The sequence below is a fragment of the Scyliorhinus canicula genome, chromosome 16 (genome assembly GCF_902713615.1).
Source record: "Scyliorhinus canicula chromosome 16, sScyCan1.1, whole genome shotgun sequence".
NCBI classification, from domain to species: domain Eukaryota; kingdom Metazoa; phylum Chordata; class Chondrichthyes; order Carcharhiniformes; family Scyliorhinidae; genus Scyliorhinus; species Scyliorhinus canicula.
The window spans coordinates 142,202,874-142,229,768 of NC_052161.1; the positions used below are offsets into that span (position 1 = coordinate 142,202,874).

The 26,895-nt window shown below is 48.2% G+C and overlaps 1 protein-coding gene across 1 annotated transcript in view; it reads right to left on the reverse strand.

Moving 5' to 3' along the window:
• The window catches only part of LOC119951066 (polyhomeotic-like protein 2), a 313,199-nt gene that overhangs the window by 127,445 nt on the left and 158,859 nt on the right, over positions 1-26,895 (reverse strand). The window contains exon 4 of the mRNA XM_038774103.1: positions 2,234-2,392. Coding sequence (XP_038630031.1) covers positions 2,234-2,392 — 159 coding nt within the window. The remainder of the gene's footprint in view (positions 1-2,233; positions 2,393-26,895) is intronic.

Here is a 26,895-nt window from a genome sequence, read left to right on the forward strand (position 1 = left end):
GTCCCCACGTCCCACCGAACTCACAAAAGCAATTTTTCATTCACCCCAGCCTCAACAGCTGAGAGTTCCAGAACTTTTCTGTTTGTTTGTTTAATGAGGAAGTGCAGACATTCCTTAACCAGCAGAGATTGAGATTAATCAACACTCTCCTCTTGTTGCCCCAGCTAATTCAGGAATTGTGCCTGCTCTGTATATCTCGATGAGTTCCACATTCACCGCCCGAGGCAGCTATAGTGTTTCTACCTTTGCAGAATTTTCACGGGTTCACGTTTGCCTTCGTTTTGACAATTGTATGGTGGGAGGATAGATGGATTGTGGTCTGGAGGCCCTGTGAGAAGCTGCTGTGTCTTGGACACCAGATGTCTCTTTATCAGGGTATGGTCTCAATACCGGCAGCCGCCATGGTTCCTGGTTACGGTGTCCCATGTGATCAAGCAGCTGTTTTACTGTCGGCCACATTAACCATCGTACGCAGACACACCCCACAGCTGCCAAACCAACCTCACTTTTCGTCTGACCGTGGTTTTGGTGAAGTGCTTCGAGATCCTGCTTCCATATTGATGCACTGAAGTCACACAAATATTCTTGCTGCCTGCCCATTACTGCCGCTGTAATGGAATCTCACCATGTAATATTTATTAGGCTGTCTACATCCACAATTCAAGTCACTTCAAGCGGAAATGAATCCGTGACATTAATGTGATCACATCCATTGCTTGAATTATTTCAACAAAACACGATTCAGAACAAATATTTTCTTCCTCGGGTACCACATTAATGTCCCAACGCAGCTGGGAGACCCTGCCTACAAAAACAATACCATCTTTTATCTACCTTTTATTTCTACACCAATTGATATCGGAGTTGATGCTGGGATGTGAAGACCATTCACTTTTATATGTGTTAGGTATTTTCCCATTATCCATTGAAGGGATGATAGGTAACCAACACAAACATTTCAAAGAGCTCTCATTTTTGTACAAACAAATTTCTTCCAGGCCCCATTCCCGCGTTCCCATCAATCAGCTTTTGTTTGAGGAGAGAATGGAATGATGCAGTTCATGGGTCTGTGGAGCATGGCTGTCCGTCTGGGCTGAATGCAGAGATCCCACTATTCCCGGCTCAAGCGCAGCGGATCGGACAATATCCCCCCCCCCCCCCCCCCCACCCCCCCCACTCTGCCACACGTGACTGGGACTGAGGTTACATATGGAAATTGTGTTGTTACTATCCTCCCAACTCACTGAAAATGAGCTGAAGTCCGCCTGCTTTTACAGGGAGATGTTGCTGCTGTCCCAATCAGGAGCCTGTTTTTCCTGCAATTCTTCCACTCTGCAGGATGTTTGCTGTTAAGTCCCATCTGTTAATACATTCTGCAGCCAGATGCTAATCTATTATTTTGCACTAAATCTATTTACAGAATGCAACATTGAATATCTCTGCCTCACGCCTAACCCAGTGTCTCAGAAATCTCTCTTTATTAAGTGCTCAAGTTATCAATACCCTCCTCCCACATTTTCTCTTTTTTTTTCTCCAATTAAGGGGCAATTTAGCGTGGTCAATCCTGCACATCTTTGGGTTGTGGGGGTGAGACCCACGCAGACAGGCAGCACGGTAACATAGTGGTTAGCACAGTTGCTTCACAGCTCCAGGGTCCCAGGTTCGATTCCTGGCTTGGGTCACTGTCTGTGCGGACTCTGCACTTTCTCCCCGTGTGTGCGTGGGTTTCCTCCGGGTGCTCCGGTTTCCTCCCACAGTCCAAAGATGTGCAGGTTAGGTGGATTGGCCATGATAAATTGCCCTTAGTGTTCAGAAAATGTTAAGTGGGATTGCTGGATTATGGGGACAGGGTGGACACGTGGGCTTCAGTCGAATGCTCTTTGTAAGGGCCGGTGCAGACTCGATGGGCCAAATGGCCTCCTTCTGCATTGTAAATTCTATGAAATTCTATGACACGGGGAGAATGTGCAAACTCCACATGGACAGTGACCCGTGGATGGGATTGAAACCGGGTCCTCGGCACCGTGAGGCAGGAGTGCTAACCACTGCGCCGCCGTGCCTTCCTAGACCATGAGCTCGATCGAAACTTTACAGGAGGTTAACAACAAACACAGCATCAGACCTTCCGAAGCATGCAAGTTTTTGAATACAGATTTCATTCAAATCCGACAGTATTCCTGTGCGTTGTAGCAGCCACCGGATCCATTCCGCAGCTCCCCCGCCTCCTGCTTACCTGCTGCACGGCTGCCAGACTCTGCAGCTGGGCGCTGCTCAGGTGCTGCTGCTGCAGGGCGGCTGTCTGCAGCATCAGGTGCTGCTGTTGGGCGGCGTACATCTGTTGGAGGTACTGGGCGGCAGTGTTGGGCTGGCGATGGAGTGCCTGCTGAATCACCTGTGCACAGGAGACAGAAACAAAACTCACATTAGCCGCAAAATTAACGCAAACACCTGGCACAGGGATAGGGAATTTCAACATGACCCAGCTGTGAAACATGATCATTTACCCAGATGCTGACTGATGTCCATTCAGACATCCTTTATAATCCTCGCCATGAAATGTTTGGCCAATATTGTCCTTTAATTAGTCTGCAAGTCTTGGTGAATCATTCCTACTTAGCGCTCAATCGGCCTCATTGCTACTTTCGTGTCCAGTTTTTACTGGCCTACATTCTCATGCATTTGATCATTTCTTTTTTTTTAAAATTTGTTAAATAAATCTAGAGCACCCAATTCATTTTTTTCCCAATTAAGGGGCAATTTAGCATGGCCAATCCGCCTACCCTGCACATCTTTGGGTTGTGGGGGCGAAACCCACGCAGACACGGGGAGAATGTGCAAACTCCACACGGACAGTGACCCAGAGCCGGGATCAAACCCGGGACCTCGGCGCCGTGAGGCTGCAGTGCTAACCACTGCGCCGCCGTGTTGCCCTTTCTTTTGATAATTTCTGATGAATGATTGCTTCTTCGAGCTAGTCGATCCAAGATTTATTTGCAGCCGATTTCGCAACAGGGTTTCAGAAACAAATCTCCCTCGACAAGCGCACTTGGCGATATGGACGGGCCAACCCACCACTACGTCACCGTGCTGCCCCAAGACTGGCCAGTGACAAGGTGAACAGATGGAACCAGGAATCCCGTGCAGTGCCGTGCAATGTCCATCGCCGTAGGAATGTCACGCTAAGCCAGGAGTGGCACAATCCCCCCCCCCCCCCCCCCCCCCCCCCACCAGTAAACATCCCAGCCACTTCAACAGGAGAGAGCGTGTCTAAGGTGAGCGCGGTGAGAGGTTAGGGTGGTCGGGGAGGGGGGGGGGGGGGGTTGTTGGGTAGTCAAGTTGTCAGGTGTGTTGTTGGGCAGGTCCAGCAGTATATAGCTACCCAAGACTTAGAGACGGCTTTAATCCTTCTAACCTTTTGAATTATTCTGCTGATTTAAATCTGATTATCGGATGGTGCCAGGTGCAGGGTCATTACCCATCAGAAGTTTAAACTGATCAGGCCATTCCAGTACTTGCGTGGAGACCCATTGTGGTGCTAGGACACACAAGCCAGTTTTTTAGATAGTTAGTTCAGGAACCAGCTCCTCTCGATGTATAAAAGCTGTCAAATCAGCTCTCTGCAAACCTCTCTCTCTCCGCTGTGCAGCTGCCCTAAAATCTGTGGGGATTGGTGTCTAAATTTTTAAATGACTAACGCTCCTATGGGAAGCTTTACTATGTTAAAAGGTGCTATACAAATGCAAGTTATTGTTGTTTGAAGCACAAGCTTATTTTCAGCCATATCCATTATTCAAACTCCTGAACTTTGTCCTTTTTCAGCTTCAGTCACAGTTTGTGATCAAGGGACGGAATCGCGAGCTGGGTCCATTCTGTTCTTGCCTGGGAAATGTTAACACCAACAGTCCAATTCTAATTCAGGCGGGTAAGGCAGCACAGGTCATGGATCAAAGCTGGAAATTCCCTGTCCGTATGATTGAGTCTCCCGCTGAGAGGAGATTTATCAACTGAATCTCTGGGGACTGCCGAAAGCAAGGGTGCAATGACTTGGGTTAGCTAAACATTAAAATGCATTTGAAACTTGCATATTTTGATGACGTGGTCATCACAGGAACTGACCCGACCTTAACTGACCCTGTCTGGAAAGGTTAAGGTGGCAAAAGGTCAAATTCTTTGACATGTCAAAAGGTTTTGTGAAAGAAATCAAAAGGATATCAAAATCTGCTGCCTTTATCAGCACCTTTCTGATCTGTCACGCAGCAGGGGCTGGTTTAGCTCACTGAGCTAAATCGCTGGCTTTTAAAGCAGACCAAGCAGGCCAGCAGCACGGTTCGATTCCCGTACCAGCCTCCTCGGATAGGTGCCGGAATGTGGCGACTAGGGGCTTTTCACAGTAACTTCATTGAAGCCTACTCGTGACAATAAGCGATTTTCATTTTCAGCAGGTCAAAAACTGCCTCCTCGACATTCCACAGGCTAAACCTTTCCCCAATTAACCAGCAACCTACACTCATACAGCACCTTCAACATCAAACTGCCCCTCGGCACTTCACAGGATCTTTACAAAACAGAGGGTGACACCGAACTGCATAAAGTGAAATTCAGACAAATTGGCGCAAGCTTGGTCAATGTAGCAGCTTCTAAAGGAATGTGCGGAATGAGGAAAACAAAGTAGGGAGGTGGAGAGGGGTAGGGAGGGAATTCCAGAGTTCAGGGCCCAGCCAGCTGAAGGCACGGCCGCCAATGATGGAGTGATTAATGCTCAAAGAGGCCAAAATTCAAGCAGCCAAAATAGCCCAGAGGGGAGCTCATGAGAGGTCAGAAGGGGTTCGGCAATGGAGGGATTTGAAAACAAGGCCGAGAATTTTAATGGCACAGTGTAGTTCAGTGAGCACGGGAGTGACGGGAGCAACGGGGAGTGACGGGGAGTGAAGGGAGCGGACGGGGAGTGACGGGAAGCAACGGGGGCACGGGAGCGACGGGGGCACGGGAGCGACGGGGGCACGGGAGCGACGGGGGCACGAGAGCGACGGGGGCACGAGAGCGACAGGGGCACGGGAGTGACAGGGGCGACGGGGGCACGGGAGCGACGGGGGCACGGGAGCGACGGGGGCACGGGAGCGACGGGGGCACGAGAGCGACAGGGGCACGGGAGCGACAGGGGCACGGGAGCGACAGGGGCGACGGGGGCACGGGAGTGATGGGGGCGAGGGAGTGACGGGGGCACGGGAGTGACGGGGGCACGGGAGCGACAGGGGCACGGGAGTGACAGGGAGTGACGGGGGCACGGGAGTGACGGGGGCACGGGAGCGACGGGGGCACGGGAGCGACGGGGGCACGGGAGCGACGGGGGCACGGGAGCGACGGGGGCACGGGAGCGACGGGGGCACGGGGGCGACGGGGGCGATGGGGCCACGGGAGTGACGGGGGCATGGGAGTGACGAGGGCGATGGGGCCACGGGAGTGACGGGGACGATGGGGGCACGGGAGTGACGGGGGCGATGGGGCCACGGGAGTGACGGGGGCGATGGGGCCACGGGAGCGACGGGGGCGAGGGTCCTGGTCCCAATTAAAGACACAGGCAGCAAAAGTTTGGGTGGCCTCAAGTCTACAGCGGGGAGAATGCAGGAGTGCGGCGAAATTGCCGTGTCTGGCGGCACGATTACGGGTTTCAGCTGACATGGGGTGAGGTCAGGCGCTAACACAGAGGTGGAAATAGGTAAAGAAATTTGACTAGGCTCCAGTGAACAAACAAACGCAAGAATCCGGAGCAGGAATAGGCCATTTGGCCCCTTAAACCTGCTTTACCAATTTGATAAGATCATGCCGGATCGGATCGTGACCTCAGCTCCATTTCCCAGTCCGCCTCCCTGTATCCCTCGACTCACTCGTCAGTCAACAATCTAACAGCCTTAAAAATATTCAGTGGCCCAGTCTCTGCTGTTTCATACGGCAGAGAATTCCGCAGACTAACAACTCAGGAAAAAACTCCCCCACCTTCATCTTAAAAGGGAAACTCCTTGGGAGCGATTTAACGGGAATAAAGCAGAGGCCCATTTGGCCGCGCTTAGCAGTGTCGTTCTCAGTGCAGCAGGTCCCAAGAACGAACCTGCTATTAAACGGGACTCAGCTCACTAGTGCAGGAAGAGATGGGACGCCATGTTTAAATGCCGCTCAAATCTCTCGACCCCCCCCCTCCCGATCCACTGCAGCTTCCATTCCTCCCCTCCCCCCACAGCCCAGTGAGGGCAAGATCCAGATCCCAACGTCTCGCGAGATGTCATTAGATCTCACAAGGCGCTCCGAGTGTTGTAAACTCCGTGACTGATCGAGTCAGTCAGGCGCGACGAGGACATTCGATCGCTCCCTTATTTTTCATCTGTCTCGTCTCCGTGTTCAAGATTCCACAGGAGAGGAAACATTCTCAGCATTCACCCGGTCAATTAAATCCCCATAGGATCAGAAATGATTCAACTACTTCCTCGCAACATGTTAACGCTCCCCAACTCTCTTTTACAGATTATATAACTGATCATAGAATGTATCACAGAATCAGAATATATCGTAGAATTCCTACAGTGCACAAGGAGGGCATTCAACCTATCGAGTCTACACCAGCCCTTCGAATGAGCACTCCACCCATATCCACTCCCCCCGTCCACTCTTCCCTCTCCCTGTGACCCCAAAACAAAACCTGTATATCCCTGGACACTAAGGGCAATTTATCATGGCCAGTCCACCTAACCTGCACATCTTTGGACTGTGGGAGGAAACCGGAGCACCCAGAGGAAACCCACGCAGACACGGGGAGAACGTGCAGACTCCGCACAGACAGTGACCCAAGCCGGAATCGAACCTGGGACCCTGGCGCTGTGAAGCAGCCGTGCGAACCACTGTGCTGCCTTTGTCCTGGGATCATGGTTAGTTTAAAAAAAAAAAAAATTTAGAGTACCCAATTCATTTTTTCCAATTAAGGGATAATTTAGTGTGGCCAATCCACCTACCCTGCACATCTTTGGGTTGTGGGGGTGAGACCCACGCAGACACGAGGAGAATGCGCAAACACCACACGGACAATGATTCAGGGCCGGGATTGAACCTGGGACCTCGGCGCCGTGAGGCAGGTCTGACGGTTAGTTAGTTGATATTGACCGTTGCCCCTCAAACTCCCTCTGCATCATCACGTGGGCAGATTGTGACTGGTTCTGACCTGTTATTTACACTAACCAGAAGCTGCATGTTGTGGATTAATCACTAAGGTTTGTAGGAGGAATGGTTCATGTTCAGAGTGGGTGCTCTGGACCGCACCACAAGCTGGAAGGTGTTAGTGTAGAGTGTGGATGTCCACCTGCTCATAACTGACTGAGAGCTGTGCAAAAGCTCCAGTAACAATGTGGACATCTGGTGCTGGTGGAACTAGTTTTAAAACATCCCTCCTCACCCTCGGCTGCATGGGGGCTGGATTTCCTTTAAGTCTTTTAACCTGTGACCTGTATGAACCCAGACACTGGGTGCCACAGGTTATTCTCCTACAGAAGGCCTCACCATGTAGTCCAATCCATACTGAATAACCAGCAGCTGGTTTATTCTCGCGATAACAACAACGGCAGAGTTACATTTTTACAGCATCTTTCACTATCTCGGATGTCCCAAAGCGATTTACAGATTTTGGAACTCTTCCATTCTATTGTCAGAAACTTGCAGCCAATTTGCTCACAGCAAGCTCCCTTAAACAATAACGTGATAACAGCCAGATAATCTTCAATAGTGAGGTTGATTAAGGGATGGCTATTGGTCAGGAGACTGGGAGAACTGCCCTGCTCTCCTTCAAAACAACATTATGGGATCTTTGACATCACTTCAGAAGGAAGTGGAGGCCTTGGTTTAATTTCTCATCCAAAAGGTGGATGAGTTTATGTAGGTGAGAAAAGATTATTCCAAGACAAATCACACAGGCAAGAGAAAATCTAGGATATGCGGCTGAAGGGGATGATTGTAGAACATACACAGCCAGCACAGAGCTTGTGACCTAGCTGGAATCTCTGTCCTGTCCAGGCACTTATTGAGGGACAATCAGAAGTGAGACTCAAACTGTTTCTACTTGGTTGGATAAAGCTACGGCAAATCATACTCCACAGACAGACGTCTCTCCTTACACGAGAACAAGTTGACGTTGCGATGTGGCTTTAACGGCAATGTGACTTAGAAAATCCCAACAAATCACATCCCAGCTCTTCACAGATTAAATGAAAGGAGCCATTAAAAACTGCACATGGAACTACTCTGTGCGCTACACACACGACAGGATACAGAAAGCAGCTCCCTTCCACCAGCTCACATTCAAGCATTGTTCTGCAGCTGCGTTCTATCACTTTAAATCAAAATGCAGCCCCACTAAAACCATCAGGCTCCAGCCTCTGAACAGATGCAAGCAGGCAGTACACTTTGCCAAGTGATCCTTCACAGTCTGCTCATTATGAGCTGTAACACAATACTAAACAAAGACTCCAAAATAAATTGTCCTTTCTGCTCTGTGCCATGCACTAGCCCGAGTATTTGTTTTCACAAATCTGCAACAGGATCCCATCCCAGTCTCAACTGAGAATTATGGAGAAGGAAAAACGGAATAGATTTTGCTGCAAAAAAACCTTCCCTTCAAAAAAAAACCTTTCCAATTAATAATTGGTAACTACGGCACATTTTTAATAGCAACATCGCTGACCACTTTTCAATGCAGTACCACACCAGTTTTCAGCCAACACAACAACGATCGAGGTGACACAAAACGACCAAAGCAGGGAAGATTAAAAGAGCTATGAGACAGGTTACTCACAACATAGTCCAGCAGGAGAATCGAACCGGCTCTGTTGAAAAGATCAAAGTCTCTAAGGCTTGAGAACACTCTGCAGCCTCACTTTATTTTCCCATCAGGTACAGGGAATGCAGTTAAGACGCCTTCATATCTATTTGCAGTTCCTGGTCTCTGCGTAAGATTATACTCACAAAGACCAGAATTTAAGGAGGAATCAGAGTTCCACCACAAAGCTCTGGCTGATTATTTTGGGAAATTTCGGACCTGTGCCTCACAGCTTCAACTCAAATGCAAATCTCGCTGCCACAATGACTCGAATCATTTCTTTTGTGCCTGAATGACTGTCAGCTCTGCAAGCCCTCACGTAACCAGGCGACCAAATGTGGAGAGGGGTTACTGGTTCAATCCAATAATAGAGAGAGGGAGAGCGATGACCTCTGAACTGACGTGGCCTCTCCAGATCCTAGCCCAAGAGGCAATCAAAAAAAAATCTTGAGTTTCAAAAAAAAAAATCAAACAGTTCAAAACTGGACATTTGCCAAGTGGGAAATATGCTCACAATATTTAGGCATTTTATCACGGTAATGAAGCCTAGCCAATGACACACTGATTCGAAAGACTAACAAAAAGAGCTAAGCATTCATCGAAAGGTCATAGGTCACAGCTGGTAACCATAGTGATTGCTTTATTCTGGGCCATCCATTAATCTCCACACACACACACACACACTGATGAATAGGGAAGCCATTTAAAAGAATCAGCTCTGGTTAAGGGTCCAAATCCTTTGTGCTGTGGTGACAGGCTTTATCCTTCAGTTTGAGGGGAGAGGTCAGATGCCCAAGATTTGCCAGACCTGCCTTCTTTCCCCTCCAGCACATCTAGTTTTCACTACAAGTTAAGGCAATTGTTGACAGAAGAGAACGTCCTCCCTCCAGAGGAAAATAATACGAGAGTGAAGACTGGGATCATATTCTTATTGGCTGGAAAACTGGGGCTGCTGCTTTCCAACAGGTTTTGAATCGCACAAATGCTTCGCTGGTGTAAGAAACATACACACCAGTCAGTCTTTGTACTTTCATCAGGACTGAAAACTTTAATTTCGAGTTCTCAAGGAAATGTCTCCATTTATTAAACCACCAGTTCACTTATTTCCTCTTCCCCCATCTTCCTACCAAATCTTTCATCTCAAATTTCTCCTCATTAAAGTTCATCTAAGAATCTCTCTGCCCAGACTTGTCACGGCCAAGCAAACTTTATTTATGTGATTTCTCTAAATTTTTGAGAGGGAAAAGCAATAATAGAGCAACCTGTGGGGGAGACTATTCTTTATATTCTTCCAGTCTGACTAATATCCATTAACCATTAATGCCTGCTTTGTGTCCTTTAACCAATGTCCGTTCCCTCCGCACGGATACACACCTTTTAATGGAGAGCACCTTCATTTAATCAGGAGGCTTCCGCCGGGCTGATTGGCTATTTCCACCTGTGAATTAATTATATTGGGTGTCCTGGAGTTTTGAAACATATCTAACATTCTGTACAATAAGATGTCTTACAACACCAGGTTAAAGTCCAACATGTTTGTTCCAATCACTAGCTTTCGAAGCGCAGCTCCTTCCTCAGGTCTACCTGATTCACCCGAGGAAGGAGCAGTGCTCCGAAAGCTAGTGATTGAAACAAACCTGGTGGACTTTAACCTGGTGTTGTAAGACGTCTTACTGTGCCCACCCCAGTCCAGCGCCGGCATCTCCACATCATAATATTCTGTAGGCAGAGCCAATTTATCGCTTTTTCTCTCTTAAAAAAAAATTTAGAATACCCAATTAATTTTTTCCAATTCAGGGGCAATTTAGTGTGGCCAATCCACCTACCCTGCACATCTTTGGGTTGTGGGGGTGTAGCCCATGCAAACACAGGGAGAATGTGCAAACTCCACACGGACAGTGACCCAGAGCCGGGATCGAACCTGGGACCTCGGCGCCGTGAGGCAGCAATGCTAACCACTGTGCCACCGTGCTGCCCATCTTTTCTCTTTTTTAACAGACGTGTTGTATTGGCAACTTTCCAATCCTCGAGCACAACCTCCTCCTTGAAGGGTTTAGGAAAAGAAACCCTTGTATTCAGACCCTCTGCAATTTAGAATTTCTGCCTCCATAGACCTGTACAAATTTCACTTGGGAATTCCAACAATGTTTGTATCATTGCTCTCATCACAATAGTGATCCTCATCTCCAGCTCCTCTTATTGCAATAACCACCCTGACTCTCTGTGGAGCTCGTGTGTTTATACAGTGCTTCCCTATTTGAAACCTCTGAAGACGGCAGGGACAGGTTGAGGAGGGGGTCACAAAAGTACACCCCCGATTCTGGGCTTTAAACAGAGAGGGGTGTGGAATACAAAAGCAATGAAGTTATGCTGAACTTTTCTAAATCTCCGCTTGGGAACGTTCTCCTTCAAACAGAGAGGCGAAGGGAAGGTTTGATAGAGGTGTTTGAAATTATAAAAGGTTTGGTCAAAGTAGATTGTGATGAGCAGTTTGCAGAGACACCAGAGTCAGTACCCAGAGGCTCAGAGTGAAGGTAACTGGGAAAAGGGAGGGGAAGGGAATGGTTTTCCGCACAGTGACCATCAGGGTCTCAGCTGGAAACTGGGATTAGGCTGGATACGTCCTTTACAGAGAATCAATGGACTGCCTCTCTGATTTAGATTTCTCAGATTCTAAATGGAATGCTGTGCCTGAATAGTTTCAGAAGGGATTTGGATTTAAATTGAAAATGAACTATTGCAGGAGTAAAGGGAAAGAGCAGAGAAGGGAATCTAATCGTAAATCATATCAATTCGAATTCACCCATGGAATTAATTCCAAAATAGAATCAAAGGTTCCCTACAGTGCCAATGGGGGCCATTTGGCCCATCGGGTCTGCACTGGCCCTCTGAATGAGCACCCCAACGTTATCCCCATAGCCCCACCTTAACCTGCACATCTTTGGACTGTGGGAGGAATCCGAAGCAGCCGGAGGAAACCCACGGAGTCACGGGGAGAGCGTGTAGACTTCGCAGTTACCCAAGGCCGGAATTGGACCCGGGTCCCTGGCGTTGTGAGGCAGCAGTGCTAACCACTGTGCCGCCCATTAGTTAGAGGTTACAAAAATAAAAGGACAAACAAGGCTTTGCATGTATCAGTTGAAACAAAATAGATGAACTGACAGAGATAAACAAGTATGATCAGAGGGCCATTACAGAGAGGCGGCTGGAGGATGTCATAGATTGGGACCTGAATATTGAAGGACAGGTGAAATTCAGGAAGGATAGGAAGCTAGGAAAGGGTGGATCTGATTATTCATCATGATATTAACCCAATAGGAGAAATGAGCTCCACAAAATCAGGATATAGAAAGGATTTGGGTAGAGATGTAAAATGATAAAAGGCAAAAAAGTCACTTGTGGGAGTGTGGGACAGGCTCTGAGCAGTAACCACCAGGTAGAACGGGGTATAAAAGGAAGAGACAGTGAGAGCTCATCAGATGTGGATGTTCATTCCCTCTCTCTCTACAAAATCTTTTTACATGATATCCCCTATCCCAGCACCTGGGAGCGAGCAGCTTATTTACAGTCAATGTGCGCACCTATTCTCTGGTTGAAAGCCTTTTGTTTCACTACTATACATCCCTTAAACAACCACTTGCTCCATGATGATCATATCATGTCTGCAGCTTTGACATGTTTCCAAGCTGCTGTTGCCACCAAAAATACAGAGGAATTAGCAGAAGGAGGCCAATCGGCCCCTTGAGCCTGCTCCACCAATCAATACGATCATGGCTGACCGGATTGGAACCTCAACCCCACATTCCTGCCCCCCCCCCCCCCCCCCAACCCCCCGATAACCTTTCACACCCTTGTTAATCAAGAATCTATCTGGTGCAGGACAGCATGGTGGCACAGTGGTTAGCACTGCTGCCTCGCAGAGCCGAGGTCCAAGGTTCGATCCCGGCTCTGGGTCACTGTCCGTTTGGAGTTTGCACATTCTCCCCGTGTCTGCGTGGGTTTCACCCCCACAACCCAAAGATGTGCAGGGTAGGTGGATTGGCCGCGCTAAATTGCCCCTTAATTGGAAAAAATGAATTGGGTACTCTAAATTCATTGAAGAAAATTGGAGCTATCATGCTACAGATGAACAGTTGGAGGTGGGTTGGTGTTATGATCAGGATAGGGAGGGGAGACGGTCCATCTTCTCCCATTTCTCGTTTCACTACAACAGACTTATTTGATAGGTCTGTCATTTCAGTCAGTGTTTTAACTATTTAGATGCTGTGACTGTCCAAGACACAAACAGACAGGTATACTCGAGGTTATTGTACTTAACCCTGCTGGAGGAATGCTAATAAAAACACTCTAACTTTCACAAATACACACTGAAGATCACAGATCCAAAACACGTTACAAAGTGGAGGATAGATTCAGTGAGAACGTGATACGGCTCTTTGAGTTTGAGGGTTTGAGCGGATCCAGGTGGAGCTCACCACTTCTTCTGGTTTCACCACCGAGGCAGATTAAAGATGCAGACGGCTGATTTATCTGATTATTTGGAGACAGCAGCTGCTGGGTTCAGTTATTTAATGCCTCAGTTACTGGCACATGCACAGTCAAAAGACAGCAGACAGGATTCGAGCTTACAGGATAGGTGGATAGAGAGTGGGTGAGGCCCAACAAGGAGTCTTGCCACTTTTGCACCTTTTCTGCTTCTGCCTGTTTTTTGGAGAAAACCGTTTCTTAAACACAGTAGAGAGTGTTAGCTGGCTCATCAGCCTTCAGCTTACCAGCTATCAAGATATGGTCATGGCTCGTGGATCCCAGTTGTAATTTGATTAGATTATGACTGGGTGAATTCCTCGCTCAGCTAAAGTCCTTTGTCTTAAGTAATTATCATAGAATTTACAGTGCAGAAGGAGGCCATTCAGCCCATCGAGTCTGCACCGGCTCCTGGAAAGAGCACCCTACCCAAGGTCAACACCTCCACCCTATCCCCATAACCCAGTAACCCCACCCAACACTAAGGGCAATTTTGGACACTAAGGGCAATTTATCATGGCCAATCCACCTAACCTTTTTAAAAAAAAATAAATTTAGATTACCCAATTATTTTTTCCAATTAAGGGGCAATTTAGCGTGGCCAATCCACCTACTCTGCACATTTTTGGGTTGTGGGGGCGAAACCCACGCAAACATGGGGAGAATGTGCAAACTCCACACAGACAGTGACCCAGAGCCGGGATCGAACCTGGGACCTCGGCGCCGTGAGGCGGTTGTGCTAACCACTAGGCCACCATGCTGCCCTCAATCCACCTAACCTGCACATCTTTGGACTGTGGGAGGAAACCGGAGCACCCGGAGGAAACCCACGCACACACGGGGAGGACGTGCAGACTCCGCACAGACAGTGACCCAAGCCGGAATCGAACCTGGGACCCTGGAGCTGTGAAGCAATTGTGCTAACCACTATTCTACCGTGCTGCCCTTAAGAACAAATTATGTCTAATGTTGGTTCCCACCCAGTTGAGTCTGGATGTCCTGTGAAGAGGGACAGAAGATATAGAACATACAGTGCAGAAGGAGGCCATTCGGCCCATCGAGTCTGCACCGACCCACCCAAGCCCTCACTTCCACCCTATCCCCATAACCCAATAACCCCTCCTAATCTTTTTGGGCACTAAGGGCAATTTACCATGCCCAATCCACCTAACCTGCACGTCTTTGGGCTGTGGGAGGAAACCGGAGCACCCAGAGGAAACTCATGCTGACACGGGGAGAACGTGCAGACTCCGTACATAGTGACCCAGCGGGGAATCGATCCTGGGACCTGGTGCTGTGAAGCCACAGTGCCAACCACTATGCTGCCGTGCTGCCCATTATAAATTTAGAGTACCCAATTCATTTTTTTCCAATTAAGGGGCAATTTAGCGTGGCCAATCCAGCTACCCTGCACATCTTTGGGCTGTGGGGGCGAAACCCACACAAACACGGGGAGAATGTACAAACTCCACACGGACAGTGACCCAGGACCAGAATTGAACCTGGGACCTTGGCGCCGTGAGGCAGCAGGGCTAACCACTGCGCCACCGTGCTGCCCTATTGTTCATTTACATTTCCCCAGTCTTTGATTGGCTCCATTTATTGGCTATTTGCCACGTGCAGTGATACAAATATTCAGCCATCTTGGAAGCTGCAGTTTCAGCTCACTGGAACGATACCCGAATCTTTTTAAAATCCACTCCAGTTAGTAAATACATTGTCGTTTTTAAAATAAAGTTTGGCTTCATAACAATCAGAGACAATATGGACTGTGAATAATTGTGTTCTATTTTGGGGCAGAGGCAAGAATCTTCCTATTCCCTTGTTGCTAAGCGATGGCCATTTAGAGGTACAAATGCGCTGGACACCCAGGTCTGGATGTTCTGGCCCCGTCGTGGTATGTTCCCCTGTGGCGGAGCGTTTCAAATCTCCGCCGACTTCCTGCCAGTGAGAGGAGCTGGAAAAGCCTGCCCCTCCCTTGTGTCTTTCGGTATCAGTGACGAGTGCAATGGGTTCTCTGGAGCCCATCCTGTGGTATGCTGCATCTGGAGATTTTCCCCATTACAGAAAGAAGATAAAAGCACCAAGACATTTAGACTGCATCATGACCCTGTTATCCACTAAAAACTGTGTCACACAATGGAAAATAGGAGAGATCGACTAGTTTGAACGCACCATAAACAAAGGGCAATAGAAATCAAACATTACATGTGAAAGCTACAATTTCTGATCTGTTTTGGTCAAATAATGCTCAAAGTAATGGACCACGTTATCCAATTGATAAATGGGATTCTAATGATCTCTCATTAAGAAAGCGTTATTGACAGCAGCAATATTCACCAAAAGACGTTTTTACCAAACAAACGGTCCAATGACTGGACCGTTTGCCAGATGCTTGTTAAGGCCTCCCATTGGGAAAGACAAGAAGCGCTAGGAGACTTGTGCTGCTTTGCAAATGCTTCCCCTAGCAACAGTTTCCAGTGACTCCTGATCACGAATGATGTAATGGTGATTTGACATAATCCTCCAGCGCCGCCTCTCGGGCGTTGTTTTTGAAAACACCAAATTGCTCCACCCCCTTCTTTTAAAATAAAGTTAAGAGTACCCAATTAATTTTTTCCAATTAAGGGGCAATTTAGCCTGGCCAATCCACCTACCCTGCACATAAGAACATAAGAACATAAGAACTAGGAGCAGGAGTAGGCTATCTGGCCCCTCGAGCCTGCTCCGCCATTCAATGAGATCATGGCTGATCTTTTGTGGACTCAGCTCCACTTTCCGGCCCGAACACCATAACCCTTAATCCCTTTATTCTTCAAAAAAACTATCTATCTTTACCTTAAAAACATGTAATGAAGGAGCCTCAACTGCTTCACTGGGCAAGGAATTCCATAGATTCACAACCCTTTGGGTGAAGAAGTTCCTCCTAAACTCAGTTCTAAATCTACTTCCCCTTATTTTGAGGCTATGCCCCCTAGTTCTGCTGTCACCCGCCAGTGGAAACAACCTGCCCGCATCTATCCTATCTATTCCCTTCATAATTTTAAATGTTTCTATAAGATCCCCCCTCATCCTTCTAAATTCCAACGAGTACAGTCCCAGTCTACTCAACCTCTCCTCATAATCCAACCCCTTCAGCTCTGGGATTAACCTAGTGAATCTCCTCTGCACACCCTCCAGCGCCAGTACGTCCTTTCTCAAGTAAGGAGACCAAAACTGAACACAATACTCCAGGTGTGGCCGCACTAACACCTTATACAAATGCAACATAACCTCCCTAGTCTTAAACTCCATCCCTCTAGCAATGAAGGACAAAATTCCATTTGCCTTCTTAATCACCTGTTGCACTTGTAAACCAACCTTCTGTGACTCATGCACTAGCACACCCAAGTCTCTCTGAACAGCGGCATGCTTTAATATTTTATCGTTTAAATAATAATCCCGTTTGCTGTTATTCCTACCAAAATGGATAACCTCACATTTGTCAACATTGTATTCCATCTGCCAGACCCGAGCCCATTCACTTAACCTATCCAAATCCCTCTGCAGACTTCCAGTATCCTCTGCACTTTTCGCTTTACCACTCATCTTAGTGTCATCTGCAAACTTGGACACATTGCCCTTGGTCCCCAACTCCAAATCATCAATGTAAATTGTGAACAATTGTGGGCCCAACACGGATCCCTGAGGGACACCACTAGCTACTGATTGCCAACCAGAGAAACACCCATTTATCCCAACTCTTTGCTTTCTATTAATTAACCAATCCTCTATCCATGCTACTACTTTACCCTTAATGCCATGCATCTTTATCTTATGCAGCAACCTTTTGTGTGGCACCTTGTCAAAGGCTTTCTGGAAATCCAGATATACCACATCCATCGGCTCCCCGTTATCTACTGCACTGGTAATGTCCTCAAAAAATTCCACTAAATTAGTTAGGCACGACCTGCCCTTTACGAACCCATGCTGCGTCTGCCCAATGGGACAATTTCTATCCAGATGCCTCGCAATTTCTTCCTTGATGATAGATTCCAGCATCTTCCCTATTACCGAAGTTAAACTCACTGGCCTATAATTTCCTGCTTTCTGCCTACCTCCTTTTTTAAACAGTGGCGTCACGTTTGCTAATTTCCAATCCACCGGGACCACCCCAGAGTCTAGTGAATTTCGGTAAATTATCACTAGTGCATCTGCAATTTCCCTAGCCATCTCTTTTAGCACTCTGGGATGCATTCCATCAGGGCCAGGAGACTTGTCTACCTTTAGCCCCATTAGCTTGCCCATCACTCCCTCCTTAGTGATAACAATCCTCTCAAGGTCCTCACCTGTCATAGCCTCATTTCTATCAGTCACTGGCATGTTATTTGTGTCTTCCACTGTGAAGACCGACCCAAAAAACCTGTTCAGTTCCTCAGCCATTTCCTCATTTCCCATTATTAAAACTCCCTTCTCATCCTCTAAAGGACCAATATTTACCTTAGCCACTCTTTTTTGTCTTATATATTTGTAAAAACTTTTACTGTCTGTTTTTATATTCTGAGCAAGTTTACTCTCATACTCTATCTTACTCTTCTTTATAGCTTTTTTAGTAGCTTTCTGTTGCCCCCTAAAGATTTCCCAGTCCTCTAATCTCCCAGCAATCTTTGCCACTTTATATGCTTTTTCCTTCAATTTGATACTCTCCCTTATTTCCTTAGATATCCACGGTCGATTTTCCCTCTTTCTTCCGTCCTTCCTTTTTGTTGGTATAAACCTTTGCTGAGCACTGTGAAAAATCGCTTGGAAGGTTCTCCACTGTTCCTCAACTGTTCCAACATCTTTGGGTTGTGGGGGCAAAACCCACACAGACACGGGGAGAATGTGCAAACTCCACACGGACAGTGACCCAGTGCTGGGATCGAACCTGGGAGCTTGGTGCTGTGAGGCAGCAGGGCTAACCATTGCGTCACACTGCTGCCCCTCCACACCCTTTCTTCAAGGCGGTGGCTCATGTGGACGTGCAGCCGGTTCTCTCAAAACCCTCCGTTACATTTACTAAAATAATGTCCAGGCATCAGAAAAGGTGCAAAACAAGATTCACAAGGATATTACAAGAACATAAAAAGGTTATAACCATCAGGAAAGATGAGGATCAGAAAGACCGCGGAGTTTGACATTGTGAAGAGTTTCGATATGTGGAGACATTCTGGGGTGTACCCTGTGGGGAGACTGGAGATATGGGTCATAAGCACAACACAGTCACTCATAAATCTCATGGAGAATTCAGGAGAATTGTCTTTCACCCAGAGAGTGGGGGAGAATGTGGAACTCGTTCCCACAGGGGAGTGGGGGAGAATGTGGAACTCGTTCCCACAGGGAGTGGGAGAAAATGTGGAACTCGCTCCCACAGGGAGTGGGGGAGAATGTGGAACTCGTTCCCACAGGGAGTGGGGAGAGAATGTGGAACTCGCTCCCACAGGGAGTGGGGAGAGAATGTGGGACTCGCTCCCACAGGGAGTGGGGGAGAATGTGGAACTCGCTCCCACAGGGAGTGGGGAGAGAATGTGGAACTCGCTCCCACAGAGAGGGGGGAGAGAATGTGGGACTCGTTCCCACAGGGAATGGGGAGAGAATGTGGAACTCGCTCACACAGGGAGTGGGGAGAGAATGTGGAACTCGCTCCCACAGTGAGTGGGTAGAGAATGTGGGACTCGTTCCCACAGGGAGTGGAGAGAGAATGTGGGACTCGTTCCCACGGGGAGTGGGGGAGAATGTGGGACTCGTTCCCACAGGGAGTGGGGAGAGAATGTGGGACTCGTTCCCACGGCGAGTGGGGGAGAATATGGAACTCGCTCCCACAGGGAGTGGGGGGAATGTGGGACTCGCTCCCAAGGGGAGTGGGGGAGAATGTGGGACTCGTTCCCACGGGGAGGGGAGAGAATGTGGGACTCGCTCCCACAGGGAGTGGGGGAGAGAATGTGGGACTCGCTCCCACAGGGAGTGGGGGAGAATGTGGGACTCGTTCCCACGGGGAGTGGGGAGAGAATGTGGGACTCGTTCCCACAGGGCGTGGGGCGAGAATGTGGGACTCGCTGCCACAGGGAGGGGAGAGAATGTGGGACTCGCTGCCACAGGGAGTGGGGAGAGAATGTGGGACTCGTTCCCACAGGGAGTGGGGAGAGAATGTGGGACTCGCTGCCACAGGGAGTGGGGGAGAATGTGGGACTCGCTGCCACAGGGAGTGGGGAGAGAATGTGGGACTCGCTCCCACGGAGAGTGGGGGAGAATATGGAACTCGCTCCCAAGGGGAGTGGGACTCGTTCCCACAGGGAGTGGGGAGAGAATGTGGGACTCGTTCCCACAGCGAGGGGAGAGAATGTGGGACTCGCTCCCATGGGGAGTGGGGGGAGAATGTGGGACTCACTCCCATGGGGAGTGGGGAGAGAATGTGGGACTCGCTCCCATGGGGAGTGGGGAGAGAATGTGGGACTCGCTCCCATGGGGAGTGGGGGAGAGAATGTGGGACTCGTTCCCACAGGGAGTGGGGGAGAATGTGGGACTCGCTCCCATGGGGAGTGGGGAGAGAATGTGGGACTCGCTCCCATGGGGAGTGGGGGAGAGAATGTGGGACTCGTTCCCACAGGGAGTGGGGGAGAATGTGGGACTCGCTCCCATGGGGAGTGGGAGAGAATGTGGAACTCGCTCCCATGGGGAGTGGGGAGAGAATGTGGGACTCGCTCCCACAGGGGAGTGGGGGAGAATGTGGAACTCGCTCCCACAGGGAGTGGGGGAGAATGTGGAACTCGCTCCCACAGGGAGTGGGGGAGAATGTGGGACTCGCTCCCACAGGGAGTGGGGGAGAATGTGGAACTCGCTCCCACAGGGAGTGGGGGAGAATGTGGAACTCGCTCCCACAGGGAGGGGGGGAGAATATGGAACTCGCTCCCAAGGGGAGTGGGTGAGAATGTGGAACTCGCTCCCACAGGGAGGGGGGAGAGAATGTGGGACTCGTTCCCACAGGGAGTGGGGAGAGAATGTGGAACTTGCTCCCACAGGGAGTGGGGGAGAATGTGGAACTCGCTCCCACAGGGAGGGGGGGAGAATATGGAACTCGCTCCCAAGGGGAGTGGGTGAGAATGTGGAACTCGCTCCCACAGGGAGGGGGGAGAGAATGTGGGACTCATTCCCACAGGGTGTGGGGAGAGAATGTGGAACTCGCTCCCACAGGGAGGGGGGAGAGAATGTGGGACTCGTTCCCACAGGGAGTGGGGAGAGAATGTGGAACTCGTTCCCACAGGGAGTGGGGGAGAGAATGTGGGACTCGTTCCCACGGGGAGTGGGGGAGAGAATGTGGGACTCGTTCTCACGGGGAGTGGGGAGAGAATGTGGGACTCGTTCCCACAGGGGAGTGGGGAGAATGTGGGACTCGCTCCCACAGGGGAGTGGGGAGAATGTGGGACTCACTGCCACAGGGAGAGGAGAGAATGTGGGACTTGCTCCCACGGGGAGTGGGGGAGAATGTGGGACTCGCTCCCATGGGGAGTGGGGGAGAGAATGTGGGACTCGCTCCCACGGGGAGTGGGGGGAGAGAATGTGGGATTCACTCCCAGGGGAAGTGGTTGAGTTGAAGAGTATCATTAGATGAAAAGAGAAACTGGTTGGACATGTAGGAGAATGGAATAGTGCTATGGTGATAGGGCAAAATAGGTTGGGAGGTGGCTAATGTGCAACCTGCACACCACAGTACGGCTGTGCAGAATGGCCTGTAAATGTGGATTAAGGAGTAGAAGTTATATTTTGAATAACAGTGAGCCAAGGCTTAATCCAGCCAGCAAAAGGTCATCGGCGCACTTTTGGTTTCTTTACAAATGCCACCATCTATTGACGGAAGGTGGTATGACAACCACAGATACAGTCAGTTTTCCCATCTCATTTTAAAAGGGAATTAAATTTTAAGATATTACAAGATAAATACATTTTACAAAATAATGTTCAGAATAAGTTTGCTTCAAGTGAATTTATGTAAAAAGAGAGTTCATTCAATCAACTGCCCTGGAGCTAAAATGTCCGCCCTTTCTAACAAACCTCGGATAACCTCAGACTGCTGGACTCTGCTCCCCTTGCTCCCCTCCCTCTCTCTCTTTCCCCCCCCCCCCCCCCCCCCCCCCCCCCCAAGGCCAGTGAGGTGGGATGAACTGGGAATCCCCACAAAGTCACCCTCCAGAATGTTGGTGCACCCTCAGTAGGAACAGGCCAATGGTCCTCCTCCCGGAACGAGGGGCTTGTCCAATGAGGAGAGATCGAGTAGAACGAGCCTCTGGATTTGGAAGAATGAGGTGTAATCTCACTTTAAAACGTTGAAAATTCAGAAAGAGGGCTTGACAGAGGAGGCGCTAAAGAATGAGATCACAATGACAAGAAAATGGATCAAGGCGAGGGGAAATTTCTTCACTCGAGGGTTGTGAGTCTTTGAAATTCTCAGATAGGTCTTGGAATTCTGGGATAGTTCTTTGGACACTATGGGAATTGGATGGAAAGTGACGTTGAGTAGAAGATGATCAGCCATGATGAGTCTGTCACTATCACAATATCTTCTTTTAAAAAAAAAATTTAGAGCATCCAATTCTATTTTTCCCCAATCAAGGACCAATTTAGCGTGGCCAATTCATCTACTCGGCACATCTTTGGGGCTGTGGGGGTGAGACCCACGCAGACACGGGGAGACACTATCCCAATATCAACTAGCATTCAAACAATAAATGGGGAACTGAGGGAGAAACATTTGTGCAGTGTGTCCAAAAAATATTTGTTTCAACCATTTAGTGACAAACCCAATGAACGAGAGGAGATGCAATTCTAGACCTAGTCTTGGGGAACGAAGAAGGGCAAGTGGGTGAAGTGACAGTTAGAGACCATATCGGTGTAGTGATCACAATTCAGTGAGATTCAGTACCACCATGGAAAAGGACAGAGATAAAGCAGGAGTAAAAACTTTGAACTGGGGGAAAGCAAATTTAGCAGAACAGGAAGGGACCTGGCTGAGGTGGGCTGGAGGACACATCTGTGGAAAACTAGTGGGAAGTACTAAAAAGAGATCCTAAATGTTCAAAGTACTCATGTTCCCTCCAAAAATAAAGTGATACTGCCAAATCTAGACCCCCCTGGCTGTTTAGAGGAATAGAGGGGAAGATCAAACTGAAAAAGAAAGTGTCCTGTTGGCGCAAAGAACTAAAAACTGCAGATAGCCGAGGCGAGTATAGGAAGTGCAGGGGCAAAGTCAAGAAGGAAATGAGGAGATCAAAGAGAGGACGTGAAAAAAGATTAGCAAGCAAAAGTTAAAGAAAAGCAAAGATGTTTTATCAATATATTGAGGGAAAAGTGGGGCCTATCAGAGATGAAGAGGGGAACTTGTGCGTAGATGAGGAGGCTGTGGGATTGGTTTTAAATTAATATTCTGTCGCTTTGTTTTCAAAGGAAATGGATAATGCAGATATAGTCATCCAGGAACATTAAGATACTGGAAGGGATAATCAGACAGAAAGAGGAAGCACTCGAATGATTGAAATCCTTGGAAGTTGCTAAATCGCCAGGGCCGGATGGATTGTTTCCGAGGCTTCTAAAGGTCAGGGAGAAGATAGCAGATGCAATGAGGATGATTTTCCAATCCTCACTAGACACAGTGAGGTACCAGAGGACTGAAAAAATGCAAACATGGTTCCATTATTTAAAAAAGGGATCAAGGGGCAGCACAGTGGCGCAGTGGTAGCCCTGCAGTCTCACAGCGACGAGGTCCCAGGTTCAATCCCGGCTCTGGGCACTGTCCGTGTGGAGTTTGCACATTCTCCCCTTGTTTGCGTGGGTTTCGCCCCCACAACCCAAAGATGTGGATTGAACACGCTAAATTGCCCCTTAATTGGAAAAAATTAATTGTGTACTCTAAATTTATTTTAACAAAAGGATTGAAGGAAATGTCGAACAATTATAGGCCAGTTAGTCTTACGTCAGTGGTGGGAAAATTAGTAGAATCAATCCTGAGAGATAAGATTAACTGTCACATAGAAAGGCAGGGACTAGTCAGAGATAGTCAGCATGGATTTGGTAAAGGAAAATCTTCCCTCGCATATTTGACTGAATTCTTTGAGGAAGTGATAAGAAGGATTGATGAAGGTAGTGCAGTGGATGTGGTGTACATGGATTTTAGCGAGGTATTTGACAAGGTCCCACATGGCAGATTGGCCAAGAAAGTGAAAGCCCATGGAACACTGAGCAATGTGGCAAACTGGATAAAACATTGGCTTAGTAACAGGAAACAAAGGTTGATGGCTGCCTTTGCAATTGGAAAGTTGCTTCAAGTGGTGTTCCAAAGGGCACGGTGTTGGGACCCTGACTGCTTGTGTTATATATTAACGATCTGGACGTGAACGTGGGAGACGCGATTGGAAATTTAAAGTCGACAGGAAGATTGGCCGAGTGGTGGACAGTATAGAGTATTGCTATAATATCCAGAATGATATAGATGGATTGGTGGAGTGGGCGATAAAGTGGCAGATGGATTTTAACACAGAGAAGTGTGAGGTCAGCATTTGGGGAGGTCAAACAGTTATAGGGAGTACACATTAAATGGGAATATACTAAGAGGAGTAGATGAAGTGAGACATCTTGGCATACAAGTACGCAGGTCCATAAAGGCAACAGTTCAAGTAGACAATTTTGTTAAGAAAGCATATAGAATGTTCTCCTTTATTGGAAGAGGTACAGAATATAAAGTAAGGAGATAATAAGGAGGGAAGGCTTCAGATATGTGGATCATTGGGATATCTTCTGGGGAAGGTGGGACCTCTACATGAAGGACAGATTGCGCCGAAACTGGAGGGGCACCAATATCCTGGGTGGGAGGTTTGCTAGAGCTCTTCGGGAGGGTTTAAATTAGTTTGGCAGGGGGATGGGAACCAGAGCTATGGATCAGAGGATAGGATAGCTGCTGAACAGGCAGAAATAGTATGCAGCAAGTCTGTGAGGAAGGATAGACAGCTGATAGGGCAAAGTTGCACTCAGTGGAATGGGTTAAAGTGTGTCTGTTTCAATGCAAGGAGTGTCAGGAATAAGGGAGATGAACTTAGAGCATGGATCAGTATTTGGAACCACGATATTGTGGCCATTACGGAGACATGGATTTCACAGGAGCAGGAATGGTTGTTAGATGTTTCAGGGTTTAGATGTTTTCAGAAGAATAGGGAGGGAGGTAAAAGAGGAGGGGGAGTGGCACTGTTAATTAGGGAGTGCATCACAGCTGCAGAAAAGGAGGTAGTTGAGGAAAGGAGGTAGTTGAGGAGGGTTTGTCCACTGAGTCAGTATGGGTGGAAGTCAGAAACAAGAAAGGAGCAGTCACTTTATTGGGAGTTTTCTATAGACCCCCCAATAGCAGCAGAAAGATAGAGGAACAGATTGGGCGGCAGATCTTGGAAAGGTGCTGAAGTAACAGAGTTGTTGTCATGGGTGACTTCAACTTCCCTAATATTGACTGGAACCTCCTTAGTGCAAATGACTTGGATGGATCAGATTTTGTCAGGTGTGTACAGGAAGGATTCCTGACTCAATATGTAGATAGGCCGACTAGAGGGGAGGCCATATTGGACTTGGTGCTCGGCAACGAACCAGGCCAGGTGTCAGATGTCTCGGTGGGAGAGCATTTTGGTGACAGTGACCACAACTCCTTGACCTTTACCATAGTCATGGAGAGGGATAGGAACAGACAGTATGGGAAGGTATTTAATTAGCGGAGGGGAAATTCTGCTATTTGACAGGAGCTGAGGAGCATAAAGTGGGAACAATTGCTCTTGGGGAAATGCACAACAGTAATGTGGGGATTGTTTAAGGAGCACTTGCTGCGAGTGCTGGATAGTTTTGTCCCACTGAGACGAGGAAGGAATTGTAAGGTGAAGGAGCCTTAGATGACAAGAGAAGTGGAGCTTCTAGTCAAGAGGAAGAAGGAAGCTTACGTAAGGTTGAGGAAGCAAGGATCTGACTCGGCTCTAGAGGGTTACAAGGTAGCCAGGAAGGAACTCAAAAATGGACTGAGGAGAGCTAGAAGGGGGCATGAAAAAGCCCTGGTGGGAAGGATTAGGGAAAACCCCAAGGTGTTCTACACTTACGTGAGATATAAGAGGATGATCAGAGTGAGAGTAGGGCCGATCAGGGATAGTGGAGGGAACTTGGGAGATGGGGGAGGCCCTAAATGAATACTTTGCTTCAGTATTCACTAGAGAGAGGGACCTTGTTGCCCATGAGACAGCGTGAACCAGGTTAATAGACTTGAACAGGTTGATATTAAGAAGGAGGATGTGCTGGAAATTTTGAAAAGCATCAGGATAGATAAGTCCCCTGGGCCTGACGGGATATAACCAAGGTTACTATGGGAAGCGAGGGAGGAGATTGCTGCGCCGTTGGCGATGATCTTTGCGCCCTCACTCTCCACTGGAGTAGTACCAGATGATTGGAGGGAGGCGAATGTTGTTCCCCTGTTCAAGAAAGGGAATAGGGAAATCCCTGGGAATTACAGACCCATCAGTCTTATGTCTGTGGTGAGAAAAATATTGGAAAGGATTCTGAGAGATAGGATTTATGATTATTTAGAAAAACATAGTTTGATTAAAGATAGTCAGCATGGCTTTGTGAGGGGCAGGTCATGCCTCACAAGCCTCATTGAATTCTTTGAGGATGTGACGAGACACATTGATAAAGGTCGGGCAGTGGATGTGGTGTATATGGATTTCAGTAAGGCATGTGATAAGGTTCCCCATGGTAGGCTCATTCAGAAAGTTAGGGGGCATGGGATACAGGGAAATTTGGCTGTCTGGATACAGATTTGGCTGGCCGAAAGAAGACAGCAAGTGGTAGTGGATGGAAAGTATTCCGCCTGGAGGTCGGTGACCAGTGGTGTCCCGCAAGGATCTGTTCTTGGACCGCTGCTCTTTGTGGTTTTTATAAATGACTTGGATGAGGAAGTGGAAGGGTGGGTTAGTAAGTTTGCCGATGACACAAAGGTTGGTGGAGTTGTAGATAGTGTTGAGGGTTGTTGCAAGTTACAGCAGGACATTGACACAATGCAGAGCTGGGCTGAGAAGTGGCAGATGGAGTTCAACCTCGATAAATGTGAAGTGATTCATTTTGGAAGGTCGAATTTGAATGCTGAATACAGGGTTAAAGGCAGGATTCTTGGGAGTGTGGAGGAACAGAGGGATCTTGAGGTCCAGGTGCATAGATCCCTCAAACTTGCCACCCAGGTTGATCGGGTTGTTAAGAAGGCGCATGGTGTGTTGGCTTTCATTAACAGGGGGATTGAGTTCAAGAGCTGCGAGGTTTTGCTGCAGCTTTATAAAACTCTAGTTAGACCACACTTGGAATATTGTGTCCAGTTCTGGTTGCCTCATTATAGGAAGGATGTGGATGCTTTGGAGAGGTTGCAGGGGCTGGTTTAGCACAGGGCTAAATCGCTGGCTTTGAAAGCAGACCAAGGCAGGCCAGCAGCACAGTTT